This window comes from Mustela nivalis, assembly GCF_964662115.1.
Source record: "Mustela nivalis genome assembly, chromosome: 12".
NCBI classification, from domain to species: Eukaryota; Metazoa; Chordata; class Mammalia; order Carnivora; family Mustelidae; genus Mustela; species Mustela nivalis.
This window is the reverse complement of record NC_139031.1, coordinates 9571409-9591112: the sequence shown is the minus strand read 5'-3', so window position 1 is coordinate 9591112 and position 19704 is coordinate 9571409. Positions and strand designations below refer to the sequence as shown.

The window sequence follows — 19704 nt, the reverse complement described above, 5'->3', positions numbered from 1 at the left end:
ATTTTCTTTAAAACAAGGGCCATAATATGCTGAGGTATATGTACCAAATGAATATTTAGAACATATGCCAACTGTTAATGGTTATTCCTAGAAGAGGAATTACAGAAAACTCTCATCTACATTAGTGTTTCTTTTAATAAGCACTTACTTTAGTTACCCTCCCCCCACACACAGAAAAAAGATTAAAAAAAAAAAAATCTTTGAGCTAACGATACCAGAGAGATAAGCCTTGCCTTTTGTCCACTTGGCAATTAGTTGAAACCAGCTTAACTGTTGGACGGCCCACTATATTAAATCTGAGTAAGCATTACAGGGAAATCACATCTGCAAATCAGATTCACAGAAATTACTGAATGAAAAGCTACTTCTCTACTAGCCAAGTATTAAATATCTGTCTCATGAAGGGAATACTGCTAGTGTAAAGTGATGCCTAATATTTGCTGAATCACTGCAAAATGCAAGCATTGCACTGGTCTCTCCTAATACAGGGTTCTGTTTTTAAGTATCTCTTCGGTATCTGCAGTCTACCGCAAACTTGCCTCAGGCCTTTGTTTCAAGGCCAACACCTGAGAGGAGGCAGAAATCCCTACATACTTTCACCGTTAGTGGAGGAAGAAGCTCTGAGAACCACTAAATCACAGAGAATCCCGAGGTAGCACTGGATTCTGACTCCATGGATCTGTGCTTCATAAAGGATATTAAAGTTCTTACAGTTACTCTACATGCCCTGCTCCACAGAGGGACTTACCAGTGTCTGACTTAATGCGCCTGGACCCTCACACTAAACCTTTGATAAAAACAGCAAGGAACTGCCCGTTTTTCTCTACTGCTCCAAATAGTTTCCCATCTCAGCACTGACCGGGAGATCCAACTGCCATTTTGTTTTCCCCTTGGACTTACTGCTGAACAGCTTATCACTACTGATGCTAAGTGCTTTATATGTATTACAACCAATTTATACTAACAATGCTGTTAATTATTCATATTTTATCAGTAAACACCATGAAATACAAGGTTTGATAATTCGTGCTAAAAAGAAAACCACAAGCTCAAAATGGAGTCACTTACGCTAGGCCAAACTAACTGCAGTTTCAACCTCACCCAGAAATGTAGTCTTCAGTTAGGTATTATCTGGTTGGCACCAATGAGGTCATCTGTTACATGGGCCTTTGTCCATTTCCCAAAGGAAGGTGACCTCATCCCAAACAATCCTTTTTTTCTGTTGATTTCCTTTTCCCACCTTTAAAAAAAGGAAAACAAAAACAAAAAAACTTCTCCCTTTCTGTAGCCCTTTGGAGCTTCCCTCTACTTGATAGCTGGGATTCAGCCGGATTTCATGAATCAAATAAAGCCAATTACATCTTGAAAACTCACTCAGCTGAACATTTGTTAGCACTAGTAAACAGTGGCAAAACTAGGGTTTAAACCTAGAGATTGATTCCTCAATCTAAGCTTTACTATACCACACTATCTCTGGGATATATTCTCTTCAACCTAGAAAACACCAAAAATCTTCAGTCAGATGTTGCCACAAAATGAACAAATCTTTTAGAATTTCTAAGGGGGAAAAAAAAAAGTTTTATTCAAGCTCAAGTCTTGGACAGCTGCCCTGGATACACAATCTTTGCAAAGAAAGTGCTCCAGCAAAGGAATATTTGATGTAGGGTTATACACCCTTTTTATGTAAAAAGTTACAAATAATAAGACAAAGAACATTTCAGAAAGTTTCAGACCTTATCTTAAATTTCTAGAATAGACTGTAGGACTTTAATCTTAGGGGAAACAGGGAAGTTTCTTTTTCTTATCTTTTGTGTTCAGAAGGCCCCTCTTTGGTGTATGTGTTTGTTTTTTGTTTGCTTAACAAAGCAGATGTACAGTGTGTGCTCTGGGCACAAAGAGAGTCTATACCCTGGAGATTCTGCAGTCAGTCTGATCTTAGTAAATGTTGAAGTATAGCTAGCTTCCTGGGGGGCCCACGAGCAGGGCCCACAGATATTACAAGCTGAAAATTTCCTTTATCACAGTAAAGTGCTTAGGTTTTCACAAAACTGAACATGAACATGCCACATGGATCAAATGTTTACTCACAGACATGCAAGTCTGGCTACTATTGGGTTACTATGAACTTGCTTCACAGTAGAAAAGCCATAGAAAAGCCACTGCTTTTCTCAACTTCTGAAAAGCTATTTACAATAATAATTAAACACTCAACCTCTCAACCAAGTCAAACAGATTTGTGTTCAGATTTTCCTTCTGTTACTGCTTTCCTTTACTTGCAAATAAGACGTAAAGGTATACGTGAAAAACTTCGCATACTGAATGTCTGAAGAGTAAGAAGTCAAGGTCCCCTACTTCTACTTTGTTTTACCATCAATATTCCCAGGATATGAAACAACTGGTCAAGTCCAAATCAAATTCAATACGCTAACCAGACCCAATCATCCACGTGTCTATAGGAAACCATGTGTGTATATATATATATATATATATATATAGATATAGATAAAACAGGACTTCTTCACAACCAAGAAAAACTGGTAAAGAAATATACTTAATTCTTATTAAGAAATTATCACATAAGTCCATTACAACACATGACAATGCTATCCCCCTAACTCATACCTCCCATCTATAACTGTGAATGACGATCATTTGGTAAAACGATAAAAATCCACAAGTGAGTGTTAGAGCTTTGAAACATCTTGTATTCAGGGACACCTGAATGGCTCAGTGGGTTAAGCCGCTGCCTTTGGCTCAGGTCATGATCTCAGGGTCCTGGGATCCAGTCCCACATTCCACATCAGGCTCTCAGCTCAGCAGGGAGCCTGCTTCCCTCTCTCTCTCTCTCTGCCTGCCTGTGATCTCTATCAAATAAATAAAAACCTTTTTTAAAAAAATCTTGTATTCAATAAGCTCTGGGGGTTTTAATGGATTAAAAATCAATGGATTAAAAATGCAAGACGGGCAAAAATGCCTGATCTTAACCCCGCTGGATGCAGAGTAGTTCGAGCTGCTCGTTCTCGAGCCCTAAGGGCTCACGTCGCACGTGGCGCTCCCTCTTCTCCAGGTGGCGCGCATCCGGGAAAACGCTGAGGCAAGGGCTGCCCTCTATCCCTGTGACTTCAGGGGAGGAAACTGAGGCAGGAGAGGGGCTGAGGAGTATGCCTAACGGCTCAGGACTCGGGAGTCTGCGGCCGACTGGGAACCCTTCTGGGTCTCGAGTTCGGCCCTTTTAACCTTTCAGGGCTCGGAGGCAGGGGCAGGTGACGGCGAAACGTGGCAAGAGTACAGTACCGGTGGGAAGAAGGGGTTCCAACGGGGTAAAGACATGCTCCATATCGGACTACAGGCCTCTGCATTTAAGAGGGAAAAAAAGGAAACAAGGGAAACGCCACGTTAGGATGCCTCCTAGCTAATTCACAGTCCGCGAACTCCCCGAGGCCGCCGGCCGCGTCCACCCCGCGCTCCCGCGGCGGCTTCCGGGCGGAGCTCCAGGGAGCCCCGGCGCTGGGGGCCCCGCCGCCCGGCTCCGCGGGGAGGAGCCAAGAGGGAGGCCGGCCGGCGGGGCGGGCAGACGCCGCGCGTGCCTCCGGGAGCCGCTCCCTCCTCCCTGTCCCCGCGCACCGCCACCATCCGGGGACTGCAGAGCCAGACGCGGCTGCCCACCACCCCCCTTCCTCGCCCTGCCCGCCCCACCCCGCGGCCCGCGCGTCCACACGGCGGGCGGCGCGCTGAGCGGCGGCCGCACTTACACAATGGCGGGTGGAGCCCGCGGCGAGCGGAGCCGGGGCTGCGGGAGCGAGGACGATCGACCGCTCGGAGCTCAGCTGAGGAGCCTCGACGGGCGGGGCAGGCGCTCGCGGGCTTAAGTAACGGGCGCGCGAGGCGGCCCCGCCCCCTTCCGGAACCGTGGGCCGGTGCGGGCCGCGCGTTCCCGCCGGGCCGCGCGCCCCCGACGTCGCCGACGCCGGGCCGCCCGCCAGCTGACTTCCTCCCGCGGCTGTCTTCCACGCCGCTCTGCGCTCGGGCGGCCGCGGGTGTGGCTGCCCAGCGCTCTGCGCTGCCGTCCGTGAGGAGGCCGCGCTGGGCTCCAAACCGAGCAGAAGCCGCTCCGTCACCCTTCCTCAGCCTGGCCTCAGAGCCGGGCAACCTTCCGGTTTTCCGGAGCCCGTCCTCCCGGTCCCCTTTCCCCCCCGATCCCCGCGTGCCGCCTGCAGCCCGAGCGCCCCCGCGGCTGTCCTTCCTCCCTTCCCGGCGGGCCTAACCAGAGGAAGGTGTCGAAGCTCCTCACGGGAACCCTCGTCCGAGGGGGGCCCTCGGGCCGTGCCCTTGCCGCCAGGTACAAGAGGACTCGCCAAGTACAGGAAGGAGCGTCGGTGACAGACCCCAGCGGGAGCCTCTTCCGACAGGAAGGACGCCACCGTCGCGGGCCCCACGGGGAAGAAGCTGGATGTCGCGTCCGCCAGCGAGCCCAGCGCGCTCCACCGACGAGATCCCTCCTCATCCCGAACTCTGGCTCTGCTCCAGGAGCTGTCCGTTCAGAGCAACCCTCCCGCCGTCCTCCTCCCTGAAGTAACGGTCCTCTCCTTCGTGGGGCGTACCTGTGGTGTCGCCACAGCTTGCGGGCCCTGAACTGCAGTTCTTTGCTATTCTGGAATACACGCATTTTGCTGACAAAACTTAACTGTTTCATCTTTCAGGTCAATAAAAATCTGTGTTTGTTTGTTTCTTTGGGTTTTCTTGTTTGTTTGTTTTTTTAAAGATTTTATTTATTTGACAGAGAGATCACAAGTAGGCAGAGGCGGGGGGGAAGCAGGCTCCCCACCAAGCAGAGAGCCGGATGTGGGGCTCCCTCCAGGACCTTGAGGCCATGACCCAAGCTGAGGGCAGAGGCCCAACCCACTGAGCCACCCAGGTGCCCCTGTTTGTTTGTTTTTAAAGATTCATTTATTTGAGAGAGAGCACAGCCTGTGAGCAGGGTGAGGGGCAGAGGGAGAGAGAGAAATCCCCAAGCAGAACTCTCTGAGAAGCTTGAGCAGGACTCGGGGCTCATTCCAGGACCCTGAGATCCTGACCTGAGCTGAAATCTAAGAATTGGACTCTTAACCCGCTGCGACACCCAGGCGCCTGCAGGTCAATGCATTTTTAGTTTGAAAAAATTTTAAGCCACCTACTAGCATTTCTATTTGTTCCTTAACACTCCTAGGATGGAGTGCTCACTCCTTTTGCCATGGAGCTTTTCCAAAACTAAGCAATCTTAATCACCGGAAAAATTCTTACTTTAGGCAAAAAATCCCCTTACTGGAGCTGTCAATGTTCCCAACTCCCAGCACCACCACATGTTGGAGGGATCCCTGGTCCTCATAATCATCTTCAATGTATTGCGTGGAAAGCAAGATGGAGCCACTCATATCCAACAGTGACCGTGTTAAGCCGTGATTTATGCAGCCAAATATGTTGTAGCTAAGACTAGATATCACTGAAAACAACACAAGCTGAGGATACCCAGAACTGATAACCAGGAAAACCAGAAGAGGTCTACAAAGGCACAAAGTCCGATTAAAACGCCTTTAAAGAGTGAGGATCTTTCCAAGAAAAGACCAGACTTTCTAGATAAGGATCTTTTCACAGCTGACCACATCAAAAAGGTAATTGCCACCAAAGGCTCTGCCCTGTTGATCTCTGAACATTCTCCGTGGCTTGAACATAATAAGCAGCACGTGCCAACAGCTCTCTCTGACCGGACTGAGGCTTTATCTCAACTGCACACTCCCAGACTGACTTTGACTTTGGTTTGTTAACTTCCTACCCCTTGTATTTTGCTTGGCGGGTGACTTTGTCTTACACTTTGCTTCGTGTGATGTGTGAGAAGCCAAGTTAAACACACAGCAACATGCCATTGAGTTTGAAATCTTAAAGCTGCTTTACAATTATGTTAATCTTGCTTTATGACGGAATAAAGCTGACATTGTGGAAAGACACAACTCATGTGTGCACCTCCATAGTGTGCTCGTGGCAACTACCCAGACTTTACCTTTTCTAGGCTAAGTTCAATTTTCTCAAGGTTCTAACGTGATGTGACTTTTAGACTCTACCATCCTGGTTCCTATTCTCTGTATTTAATGTTGCTTGTAAATTGTGGTTCCAAGAACCAGTGAGAACGGCACATTTCTCAGCACACAGCAACTCCTGCAGACCTCTGCAAGACTAAGTAAGACACCTGACCAACTTCTAATATGACTTTTAGTTGCACAAGCCCTGTCCCTAGATTGACCCCAGTGCTGCTCCTTCCACCCCCATAAAACGCCTGCCTGAGAATGTTTGTCAACAAAAAATCTGGTCAGAGACAAGGAAAAACCGTATTATATGCAGTTTGCAAATACGGAAATGCAGTCTTGAGTTACAAGCTAAGATTATGCTCTGAAGAGGGAGGATTAGGCTTAGGTTAAATAGGCAAAACACGCAAATTCTGTGCCTTTATTGAACCTGGTTAGACTCCAGTCCCAAACTACTAGTTTCAGGAGCAGAATAGAGCTCGATATTTCTGGCGGTAGTTTCAGGATGTGGCAGCCATTGGAGAGCATGACACAAAGGGTTACAGGAGTCTTTTTGCAAATTTTACTGAATTTTCTGCAAGTTTATCACCTTAGGCTGTGTGACTGCTTTTGTTCCTCATGGTCATTCGGCTTGTTTAAAATGTTAGTGTTTCAATGGAATACTTATGCAGCCATCAAAAGAAATGAAATCTTGCCATTTGCGATGACCTGGATGGAACTAGAGGGTATCATGCTTAGTGAAATAAGTCAATCGGAGAAAGACAACTATCATATGATCTCCCTGATATGAGGAAGTGGTGATGCAACATGGGAGCTTAAGGGGGTAGGAGAAGAATAAATGAAACAAGATGGCATTGGGAGGGAGACAAACCATAAGTGACTCTAAATCTCACAAAACAAACTGAGGGTTGCTGGGGGGAGGAGGGTTGGGGTTATGGGGTTATGGACATTGGGGAGGGTATGTGCTTTGGTGAGTGCTGTGAAGTGTGTAAACCTGGCGATTCACAGACCTGTGCCCCTGGGGATAAAAATATATTATATGTTTATAAAAAATAAATAAATAAATAATATTAAAAAAAAGTTAGTGTTTCCTCCCGTATCATCATGTCTGTCAGTTATTACTTTCTAATTTGAGGGTGTCTTTTGTTCCCAACATTATGGCTGCCAGATTTACTGTCTGTTCTGGCCAAAATCTGATGATAACCTCTTACCTCTCAAAGGGCTTAAAATTGTGACATATTATCTCTAGCAACTCAGAAGTGCCTCTTTCTCTCCTCTCTCTGTCCCCACCTGCCTCTCTCTCCAGGACCTGAGAGCCATTTCTTTGAAATATAATCATCAGGAGGGATTGGGCCTCTGTTTCCCGGTCTCTGTTGGGGGACAGAATCCTAGCTTCTAGCTAGCAAACAATGTGTGTCCTAATCACATAGACACTGACAACCCTTTATAATTTTTTACTTCTCTGACTCTACTAGGTCCTCCACTTATTCCTCCCTTATTCTTCCTTTAAAACACTCAAATCACTTCTGCGCAAATCAGAATGGAGCTCAGCTTTTTCTCCTACTATCGGTAGTTACTAAATAAAGTCCTTTTTAACTTCTTTAACTAATATCTGACTGTTTATCTCACAATGTTCCAGGTGTAATCCAGTCATAGAAGAGTACAACATTGTCTATGTTGCTTCACTTTTTTAGCTACCAGATCAAATAGAACTTTCAGGTGTTTTTCACATTTACCTCTCTTAAGCCAAATGTACACCTATCTCATACACAATTTTAAACCAAACTGCTAATTAATATTATGAGTTTGCAATCATAGTTGGGGCCCACAGGCCATTTCAACTATGTCACCTACTAGCTATGGAACATTGAAACTTCAGTTTCCTCAGGTATAAGACAGAAACAACGCTGCCTACTTTGGAAGGGTTCTGTAAGAATCAAAGGATTCGGTACAGATAAACACCTTGCCTGGTGCTAGCATATACAGATTGACAGCAAATGTTTGTCCTGCTCCATGAACATGGTACTCCATATATATCTTGAAGACGTCACTGTTGATAGCTGTAGCCTACATTTTTGCAAAGTTTTTATGGGTAATCTAGACCAAGTGTCTCCCAAAATTGTTTAAAAGAAAGCTGAAATACTTAACTACAATAAATTTCAAAAGTCTACCTGTTTAAAGATGCCACCAGTGAAACTAAGAAGACAACAAACCAGAGATGGAGTGAAAATATTTGCACATGTAACAGACAAGTGGTTGCTCTATCCAGATGACATGAAGAACTACAAACCCATCAGTAAGTCAAGCAAAACAGTGAAATAATAACAAAGGATATAAATAGGCAAATTACAGAAAATATTCACATGGCAAATAAACATGTGAAAAACACAACCGTTGACAGAAAATGAACAAACCTTCCAGATTTTCTAAAAGAAAGGAGTTTTATTTGAGCCCAAGTCAGGACAGCTGCCCTGGATACACAATCTTAGCAAGAGAGTGCTTTGGCAAAGGAACATTTGCTATAGGGTCATACACACTTTTACCATAAAAAGTTACAAATCATTAGATAAAGGACATTTCAGAAAGTTGTAGACCTTAAGTTTCTAGTGTATGCAGGGCTGTAGGACTTTGACATCATGGGAACCAGGGAAGTTTCTTTCTTCTTCTTAACCTCTGTGTTCAGAATGCTCCTTTTAGGCGTGAACAAAGCAGATGTACAATGTATGCCTGAAGCACAAATAATGCCCATGCTTTGGGGTTCTTCAAGGTCATTTTGACCTTAGTAAATGTTAAAATATAGCTTCCCTGGCAGCCCAGGAGCAAGGCCCACAAACATTAAAGGTTGAAATTTCCTTTATCATTACAAATTTCAACAGTGAGATAAGTTTGTCAGATTGCAAAACTTTTAAATAATAAAGCAAATTTACATTTACTGACCAATTATCTTGTTGCAGTCACTGGTTTAAGGTCTTTTATATTTTATTTCATTACCTTAAAATGGAGGCCCCAACTATAACAAAGACCAAATTTTAGTAGTTCACTTATTCAACCTGTTGAGGGCAGTTTGGATCAGATTCTACCATGCTTGTCATTTTCACTCATCCATCAATAAAAATGCTTATTGTTTTAGGACCTACATGAAGTATCATCTCTGAAAAGTCTTCCCTGAGATTTGCTCAAGCCCCTCACAATTAATCTCATTTTGCTTATAATTTCATTACATTCTTTTATGCTTCTTTTTATAGTTCTTTCCATAGTCTGATATAATAGGATTCATTTTAAATGTATGCCACCTTGTGGCACAAGAAGGCTGCCTGAAGTCAGCCTTCACCTTATACATTTCAAGCATTAGGAAGGAAGAAGAGCAAGGAAAATATTATCTGCCATATAAAGAGACCTGAGAGACAAAATGCACCAGACAATTAAGGAAAACATTTTCAGGCTATTGCAATAAGGAGCACACCCTAGATCCTAAGATCCACATGTCATCACAGTGTAATTTTGCCTTAGATTTTATGGGGAGGCATAGATAAATTAAAAGTGAGATGATTTGGAGCTGGGACCATTTTGCACATGGGGGAAATCTCAGTCAGCTGAACAGGAAACATCTCTGTGTTTAGCTCTTTTCAGGCAAACTTTTTTTTTTTTTTTTCACCAACTGCCAGCGCCGGCCGGCTATGGGCCCGACACTCCAGCGCCATCCATTTTCAAGGCTAGTTGATTCGGCAGGTGAGTTGTTACACACTCCTTTGCGGATTCCAACTTCCATGGCTACTGTCCTGCTCAGGCAAACATTTTTAATATCTAATCATTCATGAGACAAAGAATGAGGTGCTGGATATACCTGGAACACATCAATTCTATCTCAAAAGAGAGAGAGAGAGAGATAATAAACAGATAAATAAAGAGGTCTCTTTATCAGTTAAAAATACAAGGGAATCATCTGAGAATCTTATGGGAGTCTTATCGAAGTCATATGGGGAGGGTATTTCATTGAAGTAACCCTTTTCCTGGAACACAAAAAGGTGGGGAGGAGGTGTCCAGCAAACAAGAAGGTGGGGGAGTTTCTTAGCCATCACTCTCTCACTGGAGCTCAGGCTCAGGTGAAACTCTAACATCCTTAGAGGCTTCTCCTAAGTCTCACACAATACTTTAGTCAAACCTAATTGGCTAGCACTTAATCACGTGGCCCATCTGGTTTAATGGAGGCCGGAAAATGCAGTCTTTTAGATGGGATGCAGTAGAGCTCACAAAAATGGGTACTATTGCTAAATGGAAAAAGATCCAACGTTCAGAGCAGGCTAGCCAAGCCCGGGTTGCCCTCGTATCCAGACTCCATAACAACCACTATCTCTTTTCCTCTCTCATCTGCCTGCCTCTCTCCTCTAGTACCGGCAGAGTAGCCAAAGTTCTTCTAAACCGTAAAATAAATCGTGTCCCTGCTTGCTTAAACTCATCAGCTGATTTAAGAAGAAAATCTAAACTGAAAAGGCCTTGAGTAATCTGACCTTTGCCTATACACAATCTTATAGCATTTCTTCTCCTCACATATGGAGATCCAACCAAACTTGCTTCTGTCATGCTTTTTAAACAGAACAAGTCCTTTCTGTTCCATTTTCTTTCTGGAATGTTCGTCTCCCTGGCCCACCACGTTCTTCACATCATTGGCTCATTTCAAGCTCAAATGTCACCCCTTCAAAGAGTCTTTAATTTTCCATCAAAAAATTACCTCCCTCAGTCACTATCTTAGACACTGTTTTTCTTCTTTAGAACATTTGTTCATTTATTTATTGACCCTGTTTTCCATGACAAGGCCAGAATTTGGCCTAATCTGTTCACTGCTATATTCTCAGGGCCATAGTATATAGTGCATAGCAAGCTCTTTTTCTCTGCCTCTCTCTCCCCCCGCCTTATATAATTGTGTCTGTATATATATATATATATATATATACATACATACACACACTATATATATATTTATATGTGTATAATTATATATATAATATAATATATGTATGCATATTTGTACAGGATATATTTATTAACCACAAGAAGATTGGCATATCACTAAAAATATCCATTATGCCATAGGATAAATATGAGCTAGACATTATTTATTTAACCTATGGATAATACTTTCTTTTTTCATTTTATTTTATTTTATTTCTTTTCAGTGTTAACCTATGGATGATACTTATTGAATGAGAGGCTTTAGAAATACCTGGACATTCCACGAACTCTCAGACATTGACACCTTCTATGTTAGAAGCCACTTACATAATAGAAAACGTTCTTGCTTTAGCAGTCAATAACCTGGCTTTCAGTACCAAGATAATACTTTCTTTTTTCATTTTATTTTATTTTATTTTATTTCTTTTCAGTGTTAACCTATGGATGATACTTAATGAATGAGAGGCTTTAGAAATACCTGGACATTCCACGAACTCTCAGACATTGACACCTTCTATGTTAGAAGCCACTTACATAATAGAAAACGTTCTTGCTTCAGCAGTCAATAACCTGGCTTTCAGTACCAAAAGGGAACAAACTCTTATCTTGTTTCAAACACTGTTATATTTGTGAAAGAACAATAAGCTTCTATCTTGGTTAAGCCATTCTTATCTAACCCTCCCACCCCGGCCAAGCTTTGGTTATACACAGCCCAACTTTAGTCTGAACCACCAAGAGGCATCAGCTAAGAAATGATGCCTGGGGTGGTGAAGCACAAAAGTGAAAGGATTTGGGGTATATTCTGGGGTCAGAATCAGCTCTTCTTGGTCATGCATCAAATATGGGGCATGCGAGATTTGACTCCTCTATTTTTTGCTTTTACAGTGAGGTATATAGTAATTTTATTTACTGAGATGGGAGCGGACAAGCGAAAGGGGAGGGAAATGAATTTAAAAGGAATAATATAAACGTAGGGAATATCTGTGTAAATGTGGGCAGGGTCAAAACCTCCCCCGTTTCCTCTTATGGTCATCACCTGGGCCTGAGAATTAAATTAATGTAACAGATTAACAGATAGAACAAAACCATACACATCTATTTAATATAGTTTTTATGTAACATGGGCACCCTCATAAGTAAATGAAGGCTCAAAGAAGTAGTAAAACCCAAATGCCTTCAAAGTGGGTTTAACAAATAAAGGCAATTGTGGAAAAGTAAGTAAAATGTAAAATGTATGGGGAGGCTAACAGAAAATGAGCTATTTTAGCAAGGTCTATTTGTCCAGAATACTCTCTGCCTCCACTCTGGGTCTCTGGTGGTAAGAATGCTTCTCTTCTCCTTTCACATGGGAGTCTGAGCTCCTGCTTTCAGAAAGAGGTCAGAGTGCTCTTCTTAAACGTGCTGTTTTTCAAGTGCCTTTAATTCAAAATATTCCTTATGCCACAATGGTATATTTGGGGATGTCATATAGCCTGCCACTCTTCAGGATTTAAAAGCCTTACTAGCTTATCTACCATAGTCTTGACTATGTGCTTTTCAATCAATAAATTATAGAATTTGGGAGGCCTGCCAAATGTTAAATGTTAAAAAATCATTCTGTTTTCTATAAAAGATTTTTATAAATAGTAAGACATACATATTTTTAATCGAGAAGACTCATTATCACTTTAAAAAAACCTTCAAACAAATCTAATAAATTTAATGCTCTTTTTCTGAGCATTTGGGATTTTCTGAGCAGGTGGGATGATTTTTAAGGAATTTTACAAACTGATTTGTAAGTATAGGAGAATAATAACTCCTTTTTTTTTTTTTCCCCTTAGAGAGAGTGTGCATAGAGGGGGAGGGGGTGGGGCATACAGAACAGGAAAGAATCTTAAGCAGGCTCCACACCTAGTGCAGAGCCCATAGAAGGGCTTGATCTCTCTACCCTGGGATCCTGACTTGAGTCAAAATCAAGAGTTGGAAGCTTAACCAACCCAGCCACCCGGGCACCCCAATAACTTAAAAAAAAAAAAAAAAAGAAGAAGGTCAATAAAATGAGATTTTCCTAGTAGGAAAAGAAAAATATATGTCATGACAGTAATTTTAAAAAGGTAACATGAAGGGCGCCTGGGTGGCTCAGTGGGTTAAGCCGCTGCCTTCGGCTCAGGCCATGATCTCAGGGTCCTTGGATCGAGTCCCGCATCGGGCTCTCTGCTCGGCAGGGAGCCTGCTTCCTCCTCTCTCTGCCTACTTGTGATCTCTCTCTGTCAAATAAGTAAATAAAATCTTTAAAAAAAAAAAAAAGGTAACATGAAGTGGGGCACTGGGTGCCTTAGTTAAGCCGCCAACTCTTGCTCTCAGCTCAGGTCTTGATCTCAGAGTCATGAGTTTAAGCCCTGTGTTGGGCTCCAGGCTAGGTGTGGAGCCTACTTAAAAAATAATAATACTAAAAAAATTAAAAATAGAAAATAAAAAGGTAGCATGAGCATAGAAACAGGTATTTTGATAGAACAAAATAGAGTTCAGAAGCACACTTACATGTGTGGGAATTTAGTTTATGATAAATGTGACATTTTACATGACACAAAAGATATAGTGACATAGTTAATAATAAATATCTTTAAAAAGTGTATCTTGATATAATTATCTATACATGGAAATAAATAAAAATAAATTTCTACTTCATACCACATAAAGATAAATTTCTAATGTATTAAAAGCTAAATATAAAGGTCAAATCCTTTTTGAGTAAGGATTTTAAAAAGTAATATTTAGATGAGGAAGGTCTTCTTTGGTAACTCAACTCAGAAGTCAACTCAGATTTGACTAAGAAATTTTAAACTTTTATAAAGAGAAAAACAACCTAAAAAGACAAGCAGCACATAGCGAAGAAATCTATGCAGCATGAATATCAAGCAAAAACTTACTAACCAGAATATAAAAAGAGCCTCTGCCAATCAAAAAGACAAAGCAGTCCAGAGAACAGCAGTTCAGGGGAGGAAGAAAAATGCCAGTAAATACATCAAAGATACCCAGCTCTCTAATAATTGCAGAAATAGAAACAAAAACAATAAACCTTATAAAGTTAAAGAATGGAAAAGATGAATAATATCTAGTGTTTAAGAGGACTTGGGGAAATGGGCATTTTCATACACATTTATGTATTCTAAGTGGATAATTCCCTTTCTGATAGTGAACTTTATCATTTATATCATTATTTTAAATGCACATTCCTTGTGACCCAGCTCTTCTACTTCTAAGACTCTGCTTGAAAATAAGACTTGCACACTTTCTAATGATGTGTGCACACAGGTGTGAACTGTTGCATGGTTTAAAATGGCAAAAAGTTTAAAATGTCCAAAATAGAGGAATGATTGATAAACTAATTTAAAGAATACAATATAATCTGATGCAAAGATTAAATGAAATGAAGCAGCTCTATATACTCTAGAAAATGACAAACTGATTTTACAATACATACAGAATTACAAAGAGAACAGAAGAGCCAAAAGAATCTTTACCAAGAAGGGGCGCCTGGGTGGCTCAGTGAGTTAAGCTGCTGCCTTCCGCTCAGGTCATGATCCCAGAGTCCTGGGATCGAGCCCTGCATTGGGCTCTCTGCTTAGCAAGGAGCCTGCTTCCTCCCCTCTCTCTGCCTGCTTGTCATCTCTCTGTCAAATAAATAAATAAAAAATCTTAAAAAAAAAAAAAAGAATCTTTACCAAGAAGAATAGAATAGAAGGAAAATATCTCCAAAAAAGTAAAGATACAGGATAATATGTGGAACAATTTTTAAACTATAATGTTCTTAAGATTCACCTGATGAACTTGTTTATTTTATTTTATTATATTTTTTAAAGATTTTATTTATTCATTCAACAGACAGAGAGATCACAAGTAGGCAGAGAGGCAGGCAGAGAGAGAGAGGGAGAAGCAGGCTCCCTGCTGAGCAGAGAACCCAATGCGGGGCTTGATCCCAGGACCCTCGGATCATGACCTGAACCGAAGGCAGAGGCTTTCACCCACTGAGCCACCTAGGGTTTTTGAGGCCACATTCCCAGAAATCCTGACAATCCCGGTGGTTTGGATTGATTGACAACCATCCTTTAGAAACAGCATCCCAAATTCATGCTCTATGTTTTTGGTGGTTAAATATATATACATGTTGGGAACAGACACAGCTCACTTAAGCAGCATTTATGTTATATTTTGTTATATACTCATATGTATTTCTATGTATGGTGTTTATTTTTCAATGACTACCACCAGGTATGTTCTGTTTAAAAAACCACAGACCCCCACACCTTACCCATCTCTATTTTCTGGTAAATATGAGACTTATTTAGGACATCATCCTAATTCATCATTTTTGGTCACTTCTAGTATTTAGTATTTAGTATGAACTTAAGTATATTTTAATTAAATATCAAATTAGTGTATTTTAATTATATTAGAGCATATAGTATGATACTATATTTTTGTATGTTTTAATTAAGTATTGAAGTCTATTTTAATACTAAAATTCACTGTAAGTCTAAAAACTAGTTATTAAAATAGGCTCCGTTATAAAAATTCTGGACTATTCACTGTAAAACTTAGATCTCATATTTGATTAAAGACTTTCTTCCTCTCCCATCTCCCAAAGGAGACTTGTGGGGTTAACGATATTGAGTGTGGGAGAAAAGCATTCTGCTCCCCACAACCTTCTCTTTCCCACCCTTCCTTGGGATTAACACTCAACTTTGGAGCCTGAAGAGGGAAAAAGTAGACAGATGGTCAAGATGATATTGCTGTCTCTTTTTCATTGGTTATCATGTGCTTTTTTTAAAAAAATTAAATATTTTATTTATTTGACAGAGAGAAATCACAACTAGGCAGAGAGAGAGGAGGAAGCAGGCTCCCTGCAGAGCAGAGAGCCTGATGCGGGGCTCAATCCCAGGACCCTGGAATCATGACCTGAGCCGAAGGCAGAGGCCCTAACCCACTGAGCCACCCAGGCGCCCCTGGTTATCATGTGCTTTTGACTGCTTGCAGACATCAGCATGAACTGAAAGTGATACCATCACAATTTATAGATAATGAAATCATGATTGTATTGATAAAGGAATCAATTCAAAACAGCTCCTATGGGCATAGCCTGGTACCACACACTCCACAGACACCCCCAACCTCCTCCAAGCCTATAGTCCCTAACTTCACCTACTTAAAATCTGGCCCTATCTGTAAGCCCAAGATCCATTTTTCTGTATTTCTCAGGAAGTAGGCACCAAAGGGCTTGGTCATGATGTCCTCAACTCCAGGCCATACCATATTGTCATATTTGGTTTGAGTTTCTCAGGAACAGAACCTAAAATGGGGATTTGGGGTATAAGCACAGCTGACCCTTTGGCAACATGAGTTTGAACTGCATACGTCACTTATATGTGGGCTTTGTTTTTATAAATATCAGTATGGTCTTGCACATACATTTTCTCTTTCTTAGGATTTTCCTAATGTTTTCTTTTCTCTAGCTTACTTTATTGTAAGAATATAGTACTTAATATATATAACATACAAAATGTGTTAATCAATCATTTATGTTATCCGTAAGGCTTCCAGTCAACAGTAGGCTAAGATTTTAGGGAGTCAGAAGTTATATCTGGATTTTCAACTATACGGGAGGTTGGCATCCCTAACCCACACATGGTTTGGGGGTCAACTGTTGTTTATTTGGAGGTATGGAAGCACTTGTCAAGAGTGGAGTTATTGAAGAAGTGCTGCAGAAGGATGCACAAGCCAGGTATATCTATGGGATGCTGGAGCTACATCCCATGTTAAATGCTGGGAAACACATACTTCAGGATTGTGCCACTTACGAGATATTTATACATCAATTGTTTGTTAGTATATAGAATTTAATTTATTTTTTACATTGGTCTTGTATCCTGTGATCTTGTTAAATTTGCTTTAAGTCATTTAACTTGCTTGTAGATTTTTTTAAAAAAGATTTTATTTTTATTTATTTGACAGAGATCACAAGTAGGCAGAGAAGCAGGCGGGGGGCGGGGGAGAGCAGGCTTGCCGCTGAGCAGAGAGCCCAATGTGGGGCTCGATCCCAGGACCCTGGGATCATGACCTGAGCCAAAGGGAGAAGCTTTCACCCACTGAGCCACCTAGGTGCCCCATGTTTGTAGATTACTTAGAATTTACAGATCAGATTGTGTGAAAATCTGATTATTTTATTTGCAATATAGTTTTGTTTCTTCCTTTTTAATCAGTATGTCTTTTATGTATTTACTTATCTTTATTCTTGGCCTTATTGTACTGGATAGGATCTCCAATATAATTTCAAAAGGAAGACATAGCCTTGCCTTGTTTCAAATCTTAGGCGTAGGTCATTCAGTCTTTTATTATTAATTACAAGGTTATGTGTAGGTTTTTCATAATGGGCTTTCTTCAGGTAAGGAATTTCCTTCTATTCCTTCGTTTGCTGAGATTTTCACCCTAAATGAGCTAATTTTGTGAAATGGCTATTTTCCCCTCACAGGTTAAGGTTATATGACTTGAGATTATATGATTACATGATTTAAGATTATAATTATATGATTTTCCCGCTTAATTCAGTTAATATGACAATCATATGGCTTGTTATTAAAATGTATAACATTTTAAACTCCATTAATCGGTCATGATGTGTTATCCTTTCTATATATTACTAGATTTGACTTGCTTGTATTTTGTTAAAGATTTTGCATCTATGATCATGAGGAATTATTAATGTTATTCTTTTCCTATAAAATCTTTGGTTTTGGGTGAGGGCCCTCAGCTGTGCTGCCTTGCGGGAAGGATGAGGTAGGTAAAGTCAAGCTATTCCTCTTACCCATCTAAATTAATGTGTTCAAATTCGTGGTTTTTTGCTCTAATGGTGTGCTGGACTGTGAACTCCGGAAACCTGTACTTCCACAAATGCGCTCTCAGATTGGGTGATTATCTAAGACAGTGTTTTCCAGGGGCTTCCAGATCATAGCTGAGTGAGGCTAGAGCTGGTTCATGAACGGCTGCAGAGTCCACACCCGCTACTGAAGTCTGTCTGCATGTTACCGGGCATGGGTAGGCAAGATTCCTCCTGGATCCCATGATGTATGGTGCTGGAATCCCACAGCTCCCTCAGGGGCACTTTTGTCTGGATGGATGGTGGATTTTTGTTTAGGAAAGGGGACAAATATGAGGGACATCTTATGCCACCATGATGCTGGCATCACTGTGAATTTTTCATTTCAGATATTGTATTTTTCAGTGCTAGAAGTTCTGTTTTATTATTTAATTTTGTTTATTTGTTTGACAGACAGAGATCACAAGTAGGCAGAGAGAAAGGAGGAAGCAGGTTACCGGCTGAGCAGAGAGCCCGATGCGGGGCTCAATCCCAGGACTCTGAGATTATGACCTGAGTGGAAGGCAGAGGCTTAACCCACTGAGCCACCCAGGTGTTTTCTTATTTAAAAAACATCTTTCATTTTCCTATAAAGCCTTGAGAATAATTAGAATAGCTTTTTAAGAGTCTTTATCTGATAATTCTACCATCTCCGCCATGGGGGATCTTTTTGTAGTCTTTTCTTTTCCTAATATGAGTCAGCTAATTCTGCTCCTTTGCATGTCTAGCAATTTTTGGTTAGGTGCTGGACATTATGATTTTGTGGAGTTGAGTGAATTCTGTTTTTTTTTTTTCCTTTAAAGATCTTGAACTATACTTGGCAGACAGTTAAGTTACTTGAGGATCTGTTTCATTCTCTTGATGTTTGTCTTCAGGCTTTGTTAGAATGGTTCTATAGTTCTGTAGTCTTTCTTCTAGGACTATTGAGTACCAGTACTTAGGCATGATTTTTCTGAAGTCTCTAGCGAATGTCCTGTGTATTTAACAGATTTGTCCCTCTCTGGCTGATAGGAATTCCAATATCTTCCAACCCCGTGTGAAGTCTGGGAATTTTTTAGTGTATAGTTTTCTAGTTGTTGTTTTTGGCTGGTCTTTTTAGAGTCTTTACTTAATGCATGATCAGAACCAAATTCAGCCAAAGATTTGAGGTGATCTTTATGCAAATCTCTGGAGCTCTTTTCTGCATGGTTTCTTGGTACTTGGCCCAGAAAATCTCAGCCATCTTAGCCTCCCCAAATTTTATGTCTGTCTTTTCAACTCAGTGAGGCAGTTGGTTTTACTTGTTTTGGTTTGTTTTGTATCTAGCCTGTAATGTGGCAATTACTTCCAGATAGAGAACTAAAATGATGATAGATTCATCTTGTTTGTTTCTCTTCTCTAAGGCATCACATTTCTGCTCTGTTTCATATATTTTATACAGTTTTCTGGTTGTTTATGCAGAAAAGCAGATCTTTGTTCCACATTCTTCTATATGGGAGGAACTTCTTTTCATAAAGTTGAAAGTTAAACCTTAAATCCCAGAAATATCTTCAAAAGTTCTGTGCTTATGATGAAGATTTTTTGGCTGTTGATCCACAGGATAGAATGAGTGATTGATTTCATTATCTTTTCTCATTCAAGCCATTAGCCACAGAACCATTCTTTTGGACATCTCACTTTGAAATTCCATTATTTCTGAGTCAGATCTTTTTTGGTTAGATGTCTCTAGAAAATAAATCTTTTATTTTCTATTTGTGGTCTAACAATTCTATTTGGATGGTCTAATAATTCTCTTTTAAATTTTACTTCTGCTACTTAACAATATTC

The 19704-nt window shown here is 41.0% G+C and overlaps 1 protein-coding gene across 1 annotated transcript in view; it reads right to left on the bottom strand.

The window, feature by feature from the left end:
* Window positions 1-3905, bottom strand: part of TPK1 (thiamin pyrophosphokinase 1) — a 335721-nt gene extending 331816 nt beyond the window's left edge. The window contains exons 1-2 of the mRNA XM_082691650.1: window positions 3753-3905; window positions 3295-3353 (exon numbers count right to left, since the gene is read on the bottom strand). Coding sequence (XP_082547776.1) covers window positions 3295-3337 — 43 coding nt within the window. The 5' untranslated portion in view covers window positions 3338-3353; window positions 3753-3905. The remainder of the gene's footprint in view (window positions 1-3294; window positions 3354-3752) is intronic.
* Between the last annotated feature and the right edge of the window lie 15799 nt (window positions 3906-19704).